Consider the following 21,552-nt stretch of genomic DNA (forward strand, 5'->3'; position numbering starts at 1 on the left):
TGTCTGTCTGTCAGTCCAGCTGTGTGTCTGTGTATTTGTTTGGCTCCAAGGTGTCTCAGTTCACAGTTGTATCTTTGTCATCACTGCTAGATCATTTTACAACCTCAACATTTCCCACTGATTATGCCTCCAATCAAAGATAATTCAGATTTTGATGTAGTCAGCTACTTTCCTGTCACCACCCCCAAAAACCACAAAACCCAAATCCATATATCTGTTCCCACACTGCTTTCAACGACATTTTTAAAATATAACAAAACAAAAAGAATGTAATTGTTTTCGTCAATGAGTTCATGGGCTGAATATATTGGCCATGTGTCCAAGTCGTACACTGATGGATTCTGGTCTTCTCCTTCCTGGCTATTCCCTTCCTTACCTCCTCCCCCACTACAAAACCTGGAACTTCCAAGAGTTCTGGTCTTTGTAGTCCAGGCAGTCAGCTGTGTTGAAGTTGAGTTTCCAGGAAGCAGCTTGGTCCTTGTAGTCCAGGCAGTCGACAGCCCCGAAGCCCAGCGAGGCAGCTGTGTAGCCCTGCGAGGACAGGGAGGCGGGGGACTGGCTAAGGGGCCCCCCCATGGAGGAGTTGGTGATGGGGCTGAGAGCGCCCCTGGTGGTGGACAGCTGTGGGTGCATGGGTGACAGGTAGGAGCTGCAGTCCAGGCCCGTGAAGTAGGAGGAGGAGCTGGCGTAGCTCTGGGTGTAGGCTGGGGCCTGGGTGTAGGTCATGGGGTAGGCAGAGATGCGCTGCATGCAGGGCGTGGTGGAGGCAGACAGGGGGTCTGGCAGAGGGGAGATGGAGGCCGGGCTCCAGATGGAGACGGTGGTGCTGGCACTGCTAGAGCTAGGGGTGATGGCGGTGCCAGGGGGAGGTGGTGCTGGACTGTAGGGCCCATTGGTGTTGTTGGCACTAGCCTCAGAGTTGGTATCTTGAGCCGGAGAGGCCTTCTTCTTGGGTGGACGAGGTTTGGACTGGCCGGTGCTCTGCTGCTGCTGCTGGCGACACTTGGCACGCCGGTTTTTGAACCATACCTGTGGAGGAGGAAGAGGAGGAGCATACCAGGGGGTGTTAGTTTACTCAACTGAAGTTATGTCAGTTATGTCAACTAACTTAAGTTATGTCAATCAATCTATCAGTCAATATCTTTATTGTCCCTGCTGAAAAATTCACTATTATACATAATACAGTGCACACTCACATTTCAATTGCCAATTGAACTATATTCAGAGAGAATTGTTGTATGTGGAGATCGTTTTCTGTCCTTTACCTGTACACGAGACTCTGGTAGGTTAATCTTGAGGGCCACTTCCTCTCTCATGAAGATGTCGGGGTAGCGGGTTTTCGCAAAAAGAGCTTCCAAGATATCCAACTGCGCGCGTGTGAACGTGGTTCGCTCCCGGCGCTGCTTCCGCGCAGTGTCTAAAAAAAATAAGCAACATTAATCTCGTGTTTTAGTCATTCGTCATACGTTGGCCCGTTCTTTTCTTCAATTCTATCAAAACGAACGTGGGAAAATAAGGACGGGAATGCAGTAGCCAGTAATTTCGAGTCCAGATTCTGAAATCAGCTATTCTCTTGTCACACAGCCAAATGAATGCTAAATGATTTCTTCGTTTAAGTGACCAAGTCTCATCCTAATGTCATGTTAGTTAGTTGGTCAATATGTAAGTATACTTTATTATTGCATTGCAGGCTAATCTGCTGTTTGTGCAAATCGCATGTATATTTAAAATCCATGTTAATCTATAATGGCAAAAATATATAATTTCAATGATTCATTAGGAACAAATTCTGTTATTATTGGATTATAATTTAAATGTTTAGTCGTTATACCTGTGGTTAATTATTGCTTTTGAAACGTTTTTTCTTATTTTTTCCAACAGGCCTATGAAACAAAAACATTCGTAATCTAACTTTGTTCTTCGGCCTTAATGTCGTGGAAGAATGAGGTATGCTTTTTTTAATCAACAAAATAGGCGGAACATTAAGGTGATCGCAGTTTTTAAATGTAGCATAGTGTGCCATTTCATTCTGGCAACATATTTGAGTTGTACATTCGTTTGTTGGCAATGAATGAATCTGGCGTAAGGTACGAGTATTACAATGACTTTGACTTTTTAAGTTGGATTTCAATAGTAGTTGTCTGACATACAATTTTGGTTTACTAAAACAAATTATACGAAATCAAATGATTGCGATAAAGGGAACGAAATTCAATTTGATGTGAGATAAAAACAAGACTTGTGTTAACTTATTCAATCGTCAATGGGTGGCAAATAGACGTTGTGTATTTTAAATAAAGATTAAGATTGTATGGTCAAAATGATATTGTTGTTTCTTGGATTGTAACTGAAATAAGTCTCGTCTCAAGAATTTGATGTGTTAATCAGACAGCGCAAGACATTATCAAATATATTCAATCAAACCTGAGCGGTCGTAAAGACTTGACTGTATCAAGAAGTGTGTTCCAAAACATTTCGAGCTTTCACCTCCCCACTTGTCGCAGTTCCCATGGAAATGCTCATTCAAATACCAAGTATTCAAGAAGTATTCCCATATATCTAAAGACCATTGTCTCCTAATTTAAAGTTATTAATTGTAATGCGTGCATCGAGAATACTGTAACAAGTCGTTATGCACACTATGTTTTTGTAAAAACATGGAACTGACGATTTTCATCCGTTTTTTTCTGTTTTCTTTCTTGCGTATAGGCATTTCCATTGGACAAAAGTGTAGTTTAGCGTGCGTTATATCTATACCATATCGCTCAACCTGGGCATAGCTCAAATCAAAATATATTCTGGTGACTGAAAGAGAATGAAGATATAATTCATTGTCATTATTCTAACCATAAGACGAATTCAATAACCGCGTAATGGGTGCTGGACCGCTTGGTTCTGTTGCGCATCGCTCCTTTTACGCACTGGTTGTGCATGGGTACGTTTCTCCATAAAATGATGTGCTGCTATTTAGACAAACAATTATAAGGACATGTAAAAGTGAAAATATTACTTACTTGGGTATCCAACGGCGGAGTGTAGTAGGTCCATGCCCGGGCCGGACAGAGTTAACCCGTTCACGGCGTAATGAGGCTGCTTAATGTAGGACATCATGCCTGTGCCGGCTTTAAAAAGCTCCCTCACTCGCCCTCTCTCTCTCTTACACTCACGCCGGGGGCCGGTCTTCCCGCTATTCTCGTGGGGGTGTCTCTCTCTCTTTCTTTCTCTCTCTCTCTCTCACACACACACACACGTTTTTATAGGCTTCTCACCTGTAGCTCTAGCTCTTCCCAAGCACAGGTATTCAATAGGTATTTTGGCACCAAACTTACATACACTAAACTTACAACAAACAACAATAACCAATTATATGATTACAGAGTTGTAACTGTTACAACAATATTTCAATCCACGACGTGCGTTTTTGAAATGCGTATTGGTTTCAAGTAATGGGAAGGAGTTCCGTTGTCTGTCTTCCCGTAAGAGCTACGGTTCCTTGAAACGAGATCAAGCCTGTCTTTCGAAGCGAAGCGTCGGTAAGACGCGCCTCCCGAGAGTAGCGATAAATTGGGGTGAAAACGCAGGACTGAGCGAACTAAGAAAGAGGTTGGCTAATTAGACCATAGTTGTTACCGAGTAGACATTCTGACCCCTCCCTCTTTCTCTCTCTCTCTCACACACACACACACACACCACGGGGTAGAGCAGTTTTCGAATTATATTTCGAATATCATTTCGTTCACCTCGCTGAAAGACGAGACGTTTGGTACTTCGCAAAGTGATAGGCCTATGTGCGCATTTTTTTGTACAGAATCCCACAATAAAGAATTCCGTTCAGTATAGGCTTTGATGAATGACTCTATAGAATACAATTTAATCCAGTAGACCTGGGTCAATTTATTGATTGCTTGATTTATCATCAGAACATCTCCATTGAATCTCTTGTGAAATGTGTTTTGTCCAGGGCAAGAAATAATTGGGCGATGTCTGTGTGAGGAAGTACACGGGATGGAGGAGGTGGGGAGTGGTGTTGGGGCAGGATTAAAACTACTCCAAAGACCGCGTTGTTCTGTATCAAATCCCAGACTGATCCCCAACATGCGCCGTTGCCATTCATTCACCATTCTGTGATAAAAAACAACAACAACAACAACAATAATAATAATAACAATAATACAATAATAATATCATATCAATAACAACAACAATGAACATAATTAGTAATATCAATGTTAATATCAATAGTAATAGTAGCCTATTATTGTTCATAATAATAATTATAATGATAATAACTCACTACTACTACTACTACTTGTTATTATCATCAGAAAGATGATAATACTTTCAGATGAAAAATAGAGCAATATTCTTAGTGACATGCAATTAAAGCCAATTATACATCAATTGCTTATAGAGGTATCTCAAAATACAGTGGCAATTCCAACACTTACTTATTATTATCATTACTGTCATCAATAACATAATAACATGAAAACATGAGAATTTCCTCTTGGTTGTGATTTAAAGAACTCAGTTTGAGTGAGTACATTATGAAACAAAATCCTTTCTATATTTCAAATCATCATTATATTCGTTAGACTTTATCTCTGCAAGGAATACAAATATAAGCTGGAACCGGTATTCGTCTGTTGATATGATTAGCCATCCAGACTTGGTCAAAAGTTACATTTAGCGCAGATCCACTTGTTGATCTCTATTGTTCTATATATAGATTGTATTGACACCCCCCGAGACAACTCTAATGCACTGCACCTTCTTTATCCATGTGGTTTTCTATTGTACAAATATGATGATTGCTTCTAATTTCTAAGGGTATCTAAATTCCTAATTTCCGCAACAAGAGAGAGAGAGAGAGAGAGAGAGAGAGACTGTACCAGCGTGTATTCGAACATTTTAAATCTCAATAAATATCTTTACCTGCGGCATCATGCGTCTTGTCGGTGCATGCGTCTTGTTTAAACTTTGGAATATTTATCTCAAGCGGCCACTTCACCTGCTCAACTATGCTCAGGCATGCATTTCAAGATTCAAGATTCAAAGTGTTTATTATCATATGCACAGTAGAAAACACGTTTCCCTGGAGAATGAAATTCTTGCTTTGCTGTCCGCAGAATGCCAACCAATGTAAAATGTACAATACTAAAAAATATACAATATATACTAAACAAAATGTACAAGATAACAACATTTAAGGCAGCATGTGATAATAAAAAAGCAACAATAATAATAATAAAACAGTGCAAATGTAAACAGTGCAATTATGCATGGGCGAACTGAAAATGACAGTCGGGTTCAGTTACAGTCATGAGAAAAAATTAGGACACCCTATGAAAACCTTTGTCTTCTTCAACATATTCAAACATATGGACATTTGATATTCATTTGAACAATATTGAAAAATTGAGGTAATATAACTAAACAAATACAACTGAAACAAATTATTTAAAAAATTATTGGTAAAATGTAATTAATAGAAATGCAATCTTCTTGTGAGGAAAAAGTTAGGACACCCCTACATTTAGTTCCACTTAAAATGCCTAAAATTATAATAAAGAGCACCACATCAGGTGCAAATGATTAGAACATCGTTACAGAGGATTTTGGAGGAGCCTGTCCTATTTAAACCTCAGATATTTAGTTTGGTTTGCTCTTGATTGTTGAAGTGAGTTGCATCACCATGGCGAGATCAAAAGAGCTCTCTGAGGCCTTCAGAAGAAAAAATTTAGATGCATATGAGTCTGGGAAGGGATATAAAAAGATCTCCAAACTATTCGAAATTGGCCATTCCACTGTCCGGAAAATAATTTACAAGTGGAGAACATTTAAAACCACCACCAACATGGCCAGGTCAGGCCGCCCAAGCAAGTTCAGCCTAAGAGCTGACCGAAAGATGCTTAAAGAAGTCTCCAACAATCCCAGAATGTCATCACGAGACCTACAGGTATCTCTTGCCACAATTGATGTCAAAGTACATGCATCCACCATAAGAAAGAGACTGAACAAGTTTGCATTACATGGGAGGTGTGCAAGGAGGAAACCCCTGCTGTCAAAAAAAAACATCAGGGTAAGACTAAAGTTTGCCAGAGAACACCTAGAGAAAGACCAGAACTTCTGGAACAATGTGCTTTGGACAGATGAATCCAAAGTTGAACTATTTGGGCACAGTAAGAGTAGACATGTTTGGGGCAAAACCAAGACAGCATTTGAGAACAAGAACCTCATACCAACTGTGAAGCATGGGGGTGGAAATGTCATGGTTTGGGGCTGCTTTTCTGCAGCAGGGCCTGGTCAGCTCACCATCATAGAATCCACTATGAATTTTGTATTGTATCAGAGGGTGCTTGAGGAAAATGTGAGACCATCTGTTCGAAAGTTGAAGCTGAAGCAGATGTGGACCATGCAACATGACAATGACCCAAAACATTCCAGTAAATCTACCAAGGAATGACTCAAGAAAAATAAATTGAGAGTTCTGGAATGGTCAAGTCAAAGCCCGGATCTTAATCTTATTGAGATGCTGTGGATTGATTTGAAACTGGCTGTGCATGCAAGACACCCCTCGAACATCACACAGCTGAAAGAATTCTGCAAGGAGGAGTGGGAAAAACTTTCTCCCAATTGATGTCAGAGACCTGTAGACAGTTATAAGAAACGTCTAATTGAGGTTATTTCAGCCAAGGGGGGCAATACTAGCTATTAGGGCATAGGGTGTCCTAACTTTTTCCTCAGTAGGAATTGGCATTATTGTTAATTTTTCGTTAAATAAATGATTACAAAGTTACATTTTCATAGTTTTTTGTTCAATTACATCCCCTTTATCTATAGACATTGTTAGAAAGAAGATAACATATTGATATGTCCATATTTTTAAGAGAATAACTTAATATTTTGGGGGGTGTCCTAACTTTTTCTCATGACTGTATATGAGGTAGTACAGTTATATGAGGTAGTCAATGATTATAATCTCCTATGCGTTGTTTAGGAGTCTGATGGCAATGGGAAAGAAGGAGTTCAGATGCTGCTCTCTGTCCGGCTCCTCCTGGGAACTAATCCCTAAATCTTCTCTTAACTGTTGATCCTAATTTTTGTTTTTGACTTGTTGACTAGCTGTAAGTTTGCCATTCTTGTGGCTCTCCCAATTTACACGCAAGGGCCCTAAAGCCATTCCAGGTTTCTTGTTTTAGAGAATAAATTACACTTGACAGGTACAATGGTACAAATACATGGTAACACTTTACTTAAAGCACACAGGTATAATGTGTCATAACTAGGCATACATGATGCCTCATCATGTAATTAATAATTGTGCAATGGATTTGTATAGTGACTGCTTTGTTCTTCGCTTTTGATGACTATCTTTTCTCCTTTAAAATTTTTTATGATTGCTTAGGCACTATCTTTGAAACTACAGGCTATTTTTGCAAAACTCTACACACTAACCACAAAACCTTACACCAAACCAGCAAAACATTATAAATCGCTTCAAAAACAAACAATTCTTGCACAACTCTTTGTGTTTTTGCATCAATACAGTACACACAAACCATAATTTGAATAAGCACACAAAGCACCAACTACGCACTGATAGTATAAATGAAAAACACTTGTGGCTTTTGCTTTTTCTGTGTGCAGGGCATAGCAGTTTGCAATAAAGTTGTGTCATACATGTAGTAAATACACATACACACAAGTATCCAAATGTGTAAAGTATGGATGTGTATTCCGAACATAACACACTATCAATATAAATAAGGGGATTTTTTTTTTTTTTTTCTCAAAATGTTGTAACACTCCTCAAACAACAAAAGCGCAGTAGAAGAAAACAAAAACATTTGTGCTGGAAAAAAAGAAAAAAATTAGGCTAAATCTCACCTTCTTTGTGGGTCTGGCCATAAGACTTCATCCACATCACATGATTCAAGATTCAAGATTCAAAGTGTTTATTATCATATGCACAGTAGAAAACATGTTTCCCTGTACAATGAAATTCTTGCTTTGCTGTCCGCAGAATGCCAACCAATGTAAAATGTACAATACTAAAAAATATACAATATATACTAAACAAAATGTACAAGATAACAACATTTAAGGCAGCATGTGATAATAAAAAAGCAACAATAATAATAATAAACAGTGCAAATGTAAGCAGTGCAATTATGCATGTGCAAACTGAAAATTTAACAGTCGGGTTCAGTTATATGAGGTAGTCCATAATTATAATCTCCTATGCGTTGTTTAGGAGCCTGATGGCAGTGGGAAAGAAGGAGTTCTTTAGTCTGGTGGTCCTGCATTTAACACTTCTGTACCTCCAGTCACAGAGGGTGGAGTGCAGGCCAAGTGTGGACATTTTGTGGATGAGTCTGTGGAGGATGACCGTATTAAAAGCGGAGCTGTAGTCTACAAAGAGCGTCCTGGTGTAGGAGTCTTTGTTTTCCAGGTGGGAGAGGGAATACTGGAGGACAGCAGCGATAGCGTCTGAGGTGGACCTGTTGGGCCGGTAGGCATACTGCAGGGTGTCCGGTAGGCTGCTCTTAATGTGTGCCAGTACCACTCTCTCAAAACACTTCATGATGATTGGAGTGAGTGCTACTGGCCTGTAATCATTCAGGCAGGCAGGTTGGCTCTTCTTGGGAAGGGGGACGATGGTTGTAGTCTTGAAGCAGGAGGGAACAGTGCTGTGACTGAGGGAAAGGTTGAAGATGGAGGTGAGAACATCAGCCAGCTCGTTGGCACATGCTCTGAGAGCATGTTGTCTGGTCCTGCTGCCTTGCGGGGGTTGATCTTCCTCAGGGCTTTGTTTACCTGGCCTGATGAGATGGTTAGTGGAGGGGAGGGGGGGTCGGGTGGTCCCGGTGTGTGTGTGCCTCCTCTCTGTGCTGTGGCTGGAGGTCTCAAAGCGGGTGTAGAAGATATTTAGGTCATCCAGCAGGCCGTCTGTGGAGCTGATGGTGTTGGTGATGGTCCTGTAGTCTGTGATGTGCTGCAGGCCTTGCCACATCCGCCCGGAGTCAGCAGTAGAATAGAAGCCGTCCAGCTTCTCTCTGTACTGCCTCTTGGCCGCTGTAATGGCTTTTTTCAGTCCATACTTTGCAGCTTTGTACTCCGTCTCATTGCCTGATCTAAATGCAAGAGAGCGAGCACGCAGCATGTGGCGTACCTGACTGTTTATCCAGGGCTTCTGGTTGGGAAACTTCCTGACTTGTATGGTGGGCACGATGTTGTCGACACAAGTGCTAATGTACCCAGTCACATACTCAGCATAGTCCTGTATGCTGACAGAAGAGTCCTCCAGCGTGGCTGCAGCTTTAAACACATCCCAGTCTGTCCGAGCAAAACAGTCCTGCAGGGTGCTCTCAGTCTCTGGGGTCCAGAGTTTGACTTGTTTAGTGACAGGGTTTATCTGTTTCAGTCTTTGTCTGTAGGCTGGATACAGGAACGAGATGTGGTCCGAATGTCCAAAGTGGGGGCGGGGTGCAGCCTTGTATGCACTGCGTATACTACTGTAAACATGATCCAGTGTGTTCTTCTCACGGGTGGGAATATCCACATGTTGATAGTATTTGGGAAATACAGTCCGTAAATTGCACTGGTTAAAGTCGCCGGCGGCGATAAAAACAGCATCAGGATGAGCAGTCTCTGACGCGCTGATAGCTTCGTGGAGTTTGCTGAGCGCTGCCGTGAAGTTAGCTCGCGGGGGGATGTAACCAGCGGCCAAAAACACAGCAGTAAATTCCCTCGGTAGATAATAGGGACGGGCATTTCAGCAGCAAAAACTCCACATCTGGCGAACAGTGCTTGTAAACGGTCCGTATGTCGCCACACCACGAGTTGTTGATAAACACACACACACCTCCCCCTTTGGTCTTACCGGAGGCTGCAGTCATGTCTCCTCGGTGTACGGAGTGAGTCTGTAGCTGAACGGCGCATTCTGGGACTTTGTCTGAAAGCCAGGTCTCGGTGAAAATTAGAGCACAGCACTCTCTTATTTCCCGCTGTGTTGTAGTCCTGGCTCTTAGTTCGTCCAACTTATTTTCCAGAGACCGCACACGTTAGGTAGCAAGAGGCTGGGTAGCGGTGGTCGGCTAGCGCGAGCTTTTAGCCTAGCATGGAGCCCTCCTCTCTTGCCCCGCTTGCGTCGCCGTCTCCGAAGCGCTCTCCTGGGGTCAGTTAGCTCACTCCAGCTCGGTGCTCCGGGGCCTTCCCGGGGGTGGTGGTGATGGCTGCGGGAACGTACAATGAGTTGTAGCTCCGGTGGTATAAAACCAGTGTAGTAAATATACTTAGATGAAGAAAGGAAGCTGCAGAGGTCCGGATGAGTCAGTTTAATCGTCTTTAATTAATCGTAACTTCATCATTACATACCACGGCCAGATGTGGGGGCTCCTGTCCAGTCAATATTGTCCCCCCCTATCTAGTCCAGCCGTTCAGTCTTTTATACAAAACAGCCTGCTTTGTCTTCCAGATTTGGGCATGGAGTTCCCAGGTCCATGTTACCCTAAACATTTTCAACCTATACGATGGTGATGTTTACAGTTTTCACCAAATAAGGGTGTGCCTTTTGGTGTGGTTCACAGCTTTAACTAATTAAGGCTACCCCCACCACTATCTCTTCTTTGCCATCCCCCCAACCTACAGAGGTCAACTGCATGCTGCAACATTCCAAGGGCCTAACCCACTAGGCCCTTCTTTTGGTCAGAGCAAAATATACTACATATTCCCCCCTTTGGGACTTATTAAAGTCCCAACACAGAGAAATTGTACAACACGTACTCTAACCATATTGCATGCAGTTGTGTGTAACATGGTTCAAAGGGATATAAAAATAACAAGTAAACCACAAAAATTATTGTGAACTTAAGCCGTGGAAATTATCAACTAACAGTTTCTAAACAATAGACAGTCTATTCAATGTCCTACTAAAAGCCTACGCGTACATTAAGTCAAGCCTTGCTTATATGATTAAAATAAATTGCTACGGACATAAACATGCATAAGTATAGACTATTCTATGATACATACATGGTCCCATATACGTTCAACAAAGAATAATAAAGAGTAATAACAATACTTCAAAGAATAACAAAGAATGATAAAAATACTTCAGAGTAATATATGAATGACGAAAATACTTCTCTTCAGGTCTTCGTTGCTTGATTTACCTTTACCTGGGGGTCAGAGGTTACTAGCACATAACCCCCCATATGAGGACAGTCTTTACCACTGCCTCGTTTGTGTAACAGACAGAGAATAGAAAGATAGAGAAAGACAGAGATTTGCTGAACACGAAGCCTCTAACTTCGAACTTCACCTCATCCAAAATGAGGATTTGCCTTCGGATCGTTCAACTTAATCTTCAGAATCCCTTCCATCTCCCTCATTGCTGTCATCGTCATCCAGATACCCAAGTTTTGGATATAAGTCAGGACTATCATAGTCATCAGGCATTCCTGAATCTTTACGGTCTTCTCTTCTTCCCTTCATAACTGCCATTTGAAGTGCCTGAGTATTCATTGCCTTGTCAATTCCTCGTGTTATTAGTCCTCTTATGATTGGACCATCATTTGTGCTCATTCCTAGTATAGATAGGTTCGAAAGATCCCATATACTTTCACAAAGTTCTTTGTCTAGTACGCCCACTTCGACAGTTCCCACTTTTTCAAAGCATTCAAATTTTCCCACAAGTGTTAACTCTGTTCCAGGGGATATTGTCTTTATTTTTCTATCTATTATTATTAACGAGCTTTCTTTTGCTTTGGAGCATATATAACAGTCTTTTTGCTATGAGTCTCTCCAGTGTATTTCATCCACTGATACCAGAGGTTCCTTCTTGCTTGTATCATCAGTGGATCTTGAATTGAGTCCTGTGCTGACCTTGTTTCATTCTCATTTATTTCCTCTCCATCTCTTCGACTTTCTTCATCGCCTCCAACTCCTTTCTCATCCATTCAAAATCCTTTTCTTTCTCCTTCTCACTCCTCTGCCCATTTCATCACCTCCATCCTCTCTTTCACTTGTTTCACGTCGCATTCTTTCTCCTCCAGAACTTTCTCCTTCTCTCTCCTCTTTTCCATATCCTCCCTCGTTATCTGTTCATCAATTGTGAGGTTTTTCTCAATAGTGAGTTATTGTGTTACATCTGACTCCATTGTGGTAGTTTCCATCATCTTCTGAGTTTTAATCTCCATTGTCTGAGTTGGTCCAATTTCATGTCCAACCATAAACATTGTAGGCTCATTCATGGTGGAAACAATTTCTTCTTGAACTAATGGGGTCACTATCTCAGCTTTGTCGACAGGTTCTGGCTCTGTGGTATATTCTTGTTCTATCACTGTAGGTTCAAACTCTAAAGTTGTTTGCACTTGTCTGTTAGTTGTATACGCGGTTACAGATTCTGGCTCTGGCTTAGGACTCGTCAACTCTTCTTGATATTTTTCTGATCGTGTTTTATACGTTGTTAGCTCCATTGACATTTCCACTTCCGGTTCCTTTGTTGTTGTCTCCAATTCCTATATTTCCTCAGTAACTGTATCTGTGAGGAATTCTAGTACTGACTACCAAAGCGTTGTTTAATCCCTAACTTTTGTATGCTAAGTTTCACCGTCTTATCTACAAATTCTTTGCCATTGTCTGATGAAATTCGATCAGGAATTCCCCAGCGTGGTATCACCTCACGGCATAAGAATTTAGCAACTGACTGGGCATCTTTTCTTTTGGTTGGGCATGCTTCTACTCATCTGCTAAATCTATCGACAACAACCAACATATATCTTTTGCCTCCTACCGGGTGAATCATATCCACGTAGTCGAGGACTAGTTCTTTCATTGGCCCACTTGGTGTTGGAATATGTCCTGGAGGAGTTAATACTCCTCTTCTAATATTGTTTTTCAAACAGATTGTGCATCTACCTATGACATGGTCAATTTGTTCTAGTAGGTATGGTGCCCAAAATCCGTATTCTTTTGTAATTTTCCTTCTCACTTCCCCCCTCGCTACATGGGCGAGCCCATGAGCGTCATGTATCAACAGTCCTAGCTAGTTAGGAGGTGCTACTATCAAACCCTCATGGTTCCTCCAGAGGCCTGTAGCATGCTGACTCGCTCCTCTGACAAGCCAAAAGTTCTTATCTAGTGCACTTGCTTCCTCTTGCAACATGGTCAAGTCTTTGGGAGTCATTGTCTCCTTTAACTCCACTTCGTGTGTCACCAAAAGAACTGCACCTGGTCTGTCTGCTCCAGTTGGCTGGGGGATGCTCAAAAATTGTTCCTTTCCCTCCTGATGTGGTATCTGAAGTTTTCAGGTGATGGGAATTCTCAAGTCTTGGTTCTGCCATCCTGGTAGATTGGTGATGGGCTGTTACCTTACCACATCTCAGTTGTGCTCCTGAGCGGATTCAGCTAAAAGTGAATCAAAATATGTTTAGCTAAGTTTCGCAAAGTATCCTCCTTCTATGTCTCAAGATGAGCAACATATAGCTTACTTAAAAAAGGTTAGATTTAACTTTGAAACATTAACTATCACTAAACTTAAAGTCAAAGTTCTGAATGGCAACACTTGTTACTCCTCAAATGATTCGTCAGAGCTATTGTAGCTAACTATCGTAAACTATTTCAGTGCTGCTAGCAATCGTCGCCTTTTCCAAGTTGGAACTTCGTCGCCACAACAGTGTCCAGTGTGCTATGGATTGTCCTAAATAAACTACACGTTCCTGGCAACATTGCAACTTCTTCTGAGAGGCTTTGTGTCCTTTTTCATCATCTTGTTCTGCTTGTGGAAAAACTCCACTTTGATGTCTCCACAGACAGGCAGTGGCTGGGGGAACTCAAAGTACATATGCTTGTCCCCTCGCCTTGTGTGCACTGTGTTGGACGTATGGATCTTGATTTTTAGTTGATAAACCACAAACTGCGGATCCCAATGCCAGTTCCCTTTCTTGAAGCCCTGAGGAATCGGGTCACTCCTGTTTTTAACAGTACTGTCCCTGCAGGTGCCTCCACTAAGCATGGGGAGCGTCTCAAACACCATTTTGTGGAAGAGCAGAGCGATGGGCTTGTATTCTAGCTGGTTCTTCAGAAAGTAGCTGTAGTAGTAGACATAGCGTCGCTGGCTTGGGATTGTGACTCCCTTCTTGTCTCTTGTCCGCACTTCCCCGTAGAAGTCGAGTGCTTCCTATGCCTCCAGGAACTTCCCTCGGTGGAGGAGATAAGTGCAGATCATGACGCCGGTGAGGCCCTTCCCTGCCTTGCAGTGGATGGCCGCCACATGATGGTCATCCTCACTTAGCCACTGGTCCAGGTCTTCACAGAATGGCTTGATTAGCTCCAGCTGAGGCTGGTTGTGGTCTTCAAAGGGGTACTGTGCAACTCTGCAGTTAAACTTTGCGGTGTCGTAATGTCGCTCAGTGCAAAGATTATATATCTTATAATGATTTTTGTGTTTTGAATCCAGAAACCGTACTACATCGTCTATGTTGTTTCTGTAGACACTCTCAAGTCTTTCTGCAGGAAAGCCCATAGCAATTATATTCGGATAAATATAGGTCAAGTCCAAGTCAAACCCATCTTCCTGGTATCTCCTTTTGTTTCGGCTGACAATTTCCTTTATTATTGCAGCCATATCTGTGACAGGAGTCCTTAAGGTATTGAGCTTAAGAGAGAGTATTGTTGTCTTTGTACGAAACGCTGCCAATATGTTTCTTCCTCGCAATCCCGTTGGTGTCACCACTAGCTAATGCTAGCTAGCTCTCTTTGTGGTTGTCTGGGATCTCAGGGTCAGACGACTGGGTGATGGAGGTCATGATAGGTGTCGTCTTAACTTTATTGGAGTGTATAGCGTCTCTATGTCTTCAAAATATACTTAGTATAAAATCTGTGTAAAAGTTTTGTTTCTATCTAGCTATGTGTTTTTTCTTTGGCTGGTTTGCCTGTTACAGCTGAGAACTCAATCTACAGTTGAAATAAGATAGCAGGTTTAAAAGGACATTCAGTCTCTTCCTTTCTCGGTTGCAGACTTCTCTGTAGTTATAACTTTATTTTTTTGGATCCTTCTTTGTCTGCTTAGACACTACCAGCTGACACCCCCCTTTCAGATTCTCTGGGCACCCCTAAAACCCCCGTTCCGGGCCCCTGTTCGGGTTCACCGGTCCCTGTGATTGTTGTTGCTGTGGCCATTGCATTCGTCCCTGGGATGTATTCATTGGAGTTGGATAACGTCCCTTGTAGGCTTCTCTGCCGCATTCGCGGGCTCTTTTGTAACATTCCCGGATCATATGTCCATTCTTTCCACAATAGTAACACAGTGTTGCGCCTCGCTGGGGTCCTGGATTATAACCTCCTTGCCTAGTATATCCTTGACCCCCCTTTTTCCATTTCTGAGGTTGTGGGTATGGAGGCTGAGGAGCAGCCTGTATTACTGGTGTCAATTGAGGTTGTGTCTGTGGTTGAGGCAGGTTTTGCAGAACCGCAGCCTGTGTTTTTATGACAATCGTGATTTTAGCTTCTCCTGTCTCGAGTATTTGTTTATCTTCATCTTCCATGAGGTATCTTCCTTCTGTGTTGAGGATTGGTAGTTGTGGATAGCTGCTGGTGGGCGTATCCCTTTCCTCATATGGTGGTGGAGCCACAGTTGGGGTTTTGTGTGAGAAAGGAGTATTCGTCTCCTTCACTAATCTCCTGGTTTCCTCTTCCAGGCTCTTATCCACTGCTTTATCTCTTATTCCTTTTACCAATGGGTTGCTCTTTTCAACCTTTTGCACTGGAGTAGACGTCTTAGCTGAAGCCGCACCCATAATTGTTGTTCCTTCAACCGTTGACTTAGCTGAAGACACTTTTCCAGTAGGCACTTCCTTTGTTTACAGTTCAACTTCTTGGCTGAATGGTTGGTTACTTATTTTGTTGATTCTATATTAATGTCTTTAATCGACACATTCAGTCACCATACCAGTGTGAAACGTTCTTGCTCTGGCTATCTTCCTATCCAGAAGCTTACTTTCTAATCTCAACCCTAGTCTTCAGCACTTTGGCGGCGGGACAATTAAGCACTCCCTTGAGGGGACTCCACTGACCCAAGTAACTCAGGTTTGTGAAGGTGCGCCCGAGACAACTGCTCTAACCACCTCCGTGCCAAAAATAACAAATTAAAATAAAAAAGGTTCAGCAAAGACACCGAGATGCCTTTGTTGCTATGCCTGTCAGCAAGTCAGTTCCACACCCCACAATCATACACCTTTCAGACTCAGACGTCCCTCACAAGGATGTTTGTCCTGTTAATGCTAGCCAAATCAATCCTCCTGTAAATACTAAACAAACCACCAACCACGCTACAATTAGAATATTCAGTTTAAATTGTGATATGATTATATCGCAGTCATGCAAAAACCTTATATCATTTCACAGGTGATACACACATAGTATTGTTCAAGTCGAAGCACGCAAAAATTAGAAACAGATTAGATTGCCTGTGTTATACATGTTCCATCAATGTCAGCATGATTATTCTATGCACTATAATTCACTACCATTATCTGTTAGTGGAAGTGACCGATCAATAAGAGAGAGAGAGAGAGAACGAGAGGATCGCCTTATCTTAATTAAGCAACTAGCCAAACAATCACTCAATGGTTAATTATATTATTTTCACAATTAATAAATGTATTCATTGATTCATTACAAATCAATCACAAATAATCAATCACTAATTCAATTCAATTAATTAATCCTTGGTCACAATTAACAATGTTCAGTTATCTCCAATGGAGCAGCCAATTAACCAATTTAACCATATAATCAATTAACCATATAATCAATTAACCATATAATCAAACAACTGATTGATCAATTAACCTATTACCCAATTAACAAATCGACCACTCAATCAAATCAATTATCCAATTAGATCATCAATCAATCAACCAATTAATCAAATCAGTAATTAATCAACCAATCAATAATCAAATTAATCAAATCAGTAGTCAATTAATAATCAATCAATCAAATCAGTAATCAACTAATAATCAATCAATCAAATCAGTAATCAACTAACAATCAATTAACCTTTTAACAGATCCCCAAATTAACCAACTAATCACCTAACCAATTAACCAAGAATCAATCGATCAATTAATCAGACAATCAAGCGGTCAATCAACAAGTCTACATAGCGAACTTCAAACATCAACCAAATAATAGCAGTCTTACTTTGACGTAGGCTATATGAGACGAGCTGTTCTGATGTCTCTCACAAATTGGTCTTTTTACTGCTATCTGGCGCTCTCTCTCTCAGGACCTCTGTCCCTCTCCTGTTTTGCTCGAAACAAAGCATTAATTTGATTAGTTCTCTTAAAATAATTAATCATTCAACACAAAACATACAGAAGATACTAGACTAAAATAAGATCAGAGATAAGAAAAATAAACTTCATAAAATGGAACGTTACTTTTTCCCAATGTTAAAACAGTTTCCAACATCTCAACGCGCACTTGAAATGTTGGGAACAGGCCCATAAAAACACATCGTATATTTCATTGACATGCACCGCCTGGCACCAAGAGCCACGTAAGCATGTCCATATAGGGCGTATAGTATCGGCTATACTCTACAGCATTAAGGCCGCACCCAACCGACCAATAAATTTACACTTATTTTTAACGAACAATGAATTTACACTTATTTTCAATGAACAATAAATTTACACTTTTTACAATATGCATATTCTATAGAGAAAGAACAGAGAGAAAGAGGGAATCTCAGAGAGGCACTATATGGTTTATGCTTCGTTATCTGATCAGAAGCCGCTCAACCTCAAATCAGTCAGACGAACAAAAGGCCCTCGAGCGTTTGCGCGCTCGAAGTTCCCCGTCCGCTGAGACAAGAGGTCGAATTGCAACAGCCAGATCCCCGCACTCACGGAATAGAAATCCCCAATGAGAAAGAGAGAGAGAGAGAAAGAAAGAACAGAGAGGGAAGATCTTTTAGATGAGATATTTACAGCTTGCACTGTGCACACCCAATCATATTGTTCAATTCAAATTTCTCTCTCTCAAATTTAAGAACAAGGATAGTTTACTAATTTTATTTTATACGTTCTCTGGAAGAAATTAGCTCAAATAGCCCAGAACAGGGGACCCGCCCCTGTCAGGGATCTGTAGCTTTTCAAGCAGGCAACTATTCTATTTTTAGAACGAGAGAGCAGCTTTGCGCCTCTGTCCCAGGATGCATACATATATTTGATCAGGCCTTTGTTATCAGGAATTCAACCTGCATATGTACTGTTTTGTTGATTTATCAGGACTTGAACCTGAAAGGGGCTTTAACCCAAAACAATGTAGCCTGACTTTTAGACGAAATCACTGCACGGCGTCCCCCACAGTATCTATCTAGTCTCTACATCATTTAGTGTCTTCCTAAATTTAAGTGCACGACAACCAGCTGATCAGACCAGTTCACGACAACCAATTGATCAGACCAGTTCCGTAATGTTAAGTGACGTAACTCCAAATAATTCAAACTAATTACCGAGTTTTTTAGGGTTACATTGAAGGATCGTATCTCCAACAGTTAGGTCAACATAACATTTCACAGACACTTTGTTGTTTGTTTAAATTTAGCAGACATGCAACCACCTTTAATTCATCTATCTGGTTCTTTTAAATTTTGGTCGATAGCCCACAGTCAACTTGACATAATAGCCTGTACTTACTTTTTAGGCACGCACCCAGCTAATGGTCTGGTCTTCTGCACGGCTATCGGTTGGCCAAATCCTGTTCGTGACGCCAATTTGTAGTAAATATACTTAGATGAAGAAAGGAAGCTGCAGAGGTCCGGATGAGTCAGTTTAATCGTCTTTAATTAATCGTAACTTCATCATTACATACCACGGCCAGATGTGGGGGCTCCTGTCCAGTCAATATTGTCCCCCCCTATCTAGTCCAGCCGTTCAGTCTTTTATACAAAACAGCCTGCTTTGTCTTCCAGATTTGGGCATGGAGTTCCCAGGTCCATGTTACCCTAAACATTTTCAACCTATACGATGGTGATGTTTACAGTTTTCACCAAATAAGGGTGTGCCTTTTGGTGTGGTTCACAGCTTTAACTAATTAAGGCTACCCCCACCACTATCTCTTCTTTGCCTTCCCCCCAACCTACAGAGGTCAACTGCATGCTGCAACATTCCAAGGGCCTAACCCACTAGGCCCTTCTTTTGGTCAGAGCAAAATATACTACACCAGTAAAAACAGGAAGACTGTGTGAGTTGGCGGTGTCCAGCAATGCCTGTCTGTTGTATGTCAGCAGTGCATGGCATGTGTGCACTGTAGATAAAAACAAAAAACACACAAAACAAAACAAAACGCCGGCATTCGAGAGCGGGACAAACAAACACGTCTGCCACGGGGGGCGCCATGTTACACATTGCGAGCGGAGGTTTTGAACTCACTCCAATCCAGCGGTGTTGTTTGGTCTTTACATTGATTTAGGCTACAGGTAATTTTGAATCATCGCTATCGAAATACTATATGTAAATAGAACAAGAAATGCAACAGAGTGGAGACACGTCGATATATCAGGGGGAATAACTTGGGACCTCAAAACTATGTTTAAGCTTTCTGAGACACAATAGCCAGAGCCGCGCCAGTGTACACGCGCATTTATGCACCTGTTGCCCCCTTGACATTGTTGTGGCAAATGTATGTTCTCATGCGTTCCGCATGGAGGAAACAATGAACCTTTAATGATGTAGCTTTATGCTTTGACAATATATGCCATTTAGCTGACGGTTTTAGCCAAAGCGACTTACATTGCAGTGAGTGCATACATTTCAGTATATATGGTCCCAGTGGGAATCAAACCCACAACCTAAGCGTTGTTAGCGCCATGCTCTACCAACTGAGCCACAGAGGACCATAAACAAGTGTAACCAGCAGAACCGCTGCCATATGAGGTTTGTCCTCTTGTGGGTGCCGTAGCCCAAGTTCCCCCTGACACGCCCCTCAGCTAGCCGGTCAGCGGCTAATCATCTATGAGCGGCAAAGCTATGAGTGGCAAAGCCACTCTATAAAACAAGCTCCCAAGTAGGCTATTGGACATTCCTGGGTTCTGTATACTTTGCAGCTCTTATCTGTTTTCACAGCACTCGTCAGTAAAAAGGTATGTGCCACTGCCTCCTCTGTTACGCTGTACCACTGCATATGTTTAATGTTCTGTCTAAATGCTAAATTGTGGGCTACAGGCGTTCTACTGTCACCAGACGCTTCCGAGTAGTCGGCTACGTTAGCACTACTGAAGGTATTTACAGCCCATTTGTATTACTGGTTGGTTAACATCAGGCTGCCTTGTTCAGAGGTTTCTGCGTACATTTAATAGCATGTCTTAACGTAGGTCTCGGGTGAAAAGACGCTCAGCGACCGTACTGCAGTGTTGCCTTGGAGACAGTCAACAAAGGTAAAATTATCCATACAAATGTTGTCTTAACTACGGAATTGGTATTCTGTCTTAAGCTGAAGCACGGCCTTTTGGTTATTGAACAGCTCTTGTGAGCTTACCATGTCATTAGTCTGTTATTTAAGTGTATAGTAAGATAATGCCTAGTGCACATTGTAATTAATATTGTTAATTATGTTCTTGCTGTGTATGTATGTATGGCTTACTTTGTCTGTTTGTGTCCTCAGGTAGCAGTTGCCACTGCTGTTTTGCCTACCATAAGTTCATGATGTAATAGTAGCTTTTGCCCCTTTTGGTTTTGTTTCTTTCTTTTTTTGTTTAGTTTTGTATTATCTGAATCGGCCTTCTACTTAGTTGCCTCTTTTTGGCTCCCTCCCCTATGGCATTGAGATACATGGGGTATTGGCTGTCCCGGTAGTCTGCTGCATTTAAGACACCATCTAATGTCCAGCTTTCCTTGTCCCTTCTCCCTTCCAGAGCTAGTGAAGCTGTTCATGGGACAGGTCGCCGGAGTCGAGTCTTCCCCCTGCACTGCGCACCGTGTTTTTGTAGTGGTAATCGGCACTTATTCACCATATCTGTGATCACCTACATTTTGCAGTGTCTTGTGCCTGTGTGTGTTTGTGTGGATAGGCATTGGAAACGAGAGCACGAGTGGTGTGTCGCCCACTTCTCATGGACAACAGCTCCATGAGAAGTGGCTCTACTATATCTTTGCTGTGTTGTAACAGTTACCTATCTGGTGGCAGCCATTACCCCCCTCTCTTTGCTAAGGCATAACTAAACGAATGACAGTGGCCTTTTACTGTTATTTATAAATAAATCTTGTTTATTTTTATAATTGAGATCACGTCTCTGTCCTTACTTTGTTTCGTATCTGTGTGGGAACCTGCTTGTCTCAAGCAAGGTGTGTAACAGCTTACCTCTGTAATATCCTGGTGGGAAAGGCCCCAGGTGGCGTTGTCGTGCACTCTAGAGCCAAGACCTTATAAACTACCAGTTGGTCACACAAGCACAAGCATTTTCGCCTTGCTTTCTTTATCCTTAATCGTCTCTGCGCAGCATTGGAAATTGTCGTGTTTAGGCCTACTAATAGAAAT

At 41.8% G+C, this 21,552-nt stretch overlaps 1 protein-coding gene, 1 long non-coding RNA gene and 1 pseudogene across 3 annotated transcripts; 1 reads left to right on the forward strand and 2 right to left on the reverse strand.

Annotated features, from left to right (window-relative positions):
• Positions 1–387: 387 nt before the first annotated feature.
• Positions 388–3,111, reverse strand: LOC310823777 (homeobox protein otx5-like; the record flags this gene model as incomplete). Its single annotated transcript, XM_083696626.1, has 3 exons — positions 388–1,029; positions 1,266–1,417; positions 3,015–3,111. The coding sequence occupies 3 exons, from the start codon at positions 3,109–3,111 to the stop codon at positions 388–390; spliced, it is 891 nt and encodes a 296-aa protein (XP_083552752.1).
• Positions 3,112–13,714: 10,603 nt separating this feature from the next.
• LOC310824023 (phosphatidylinositol 3,4,5-trisphosphate 3-phosphatase and dual-specificity protein phosphatase PTEN-like) lies at positions 13,715–14,666 on the reverse strand (annotated as a pseudogene). Its single transcript has one exon. The product of its transcript is annotated as a phosphatidylinositol 3,4,5-trisphosphate 3-phosphatase and dual-specificity protein phosphatase PTEN-like (transcript).
• Positions 14,667–20,372: 5,706 nt separating this feature from the next.
• On the forward strand, positions 20,373–21,297 carry LOC310824302. The gene is made up of 2 exons (XR_014555019.1): positions 20,373–20,452; positions 20,930–21,297. It is a non-coding gene; the product is annotated as an uncharacterized lncRNA (long non-coding RNA).
• The last annotated feature ends 255 nt before the right edge of the window (positions 21,298–21,552 follow it).

The sequence above is a fragment of the Argentina silus genome (assembly GCF_951799395.1).
Source record: "Argentina silus genome assembly, chromosome: Y".
NCBI lineage: Eukaryota > Metazoa > Chordata > Actinopteri > Argentiniformes > Argentinidae > Argentina > Argentina silus.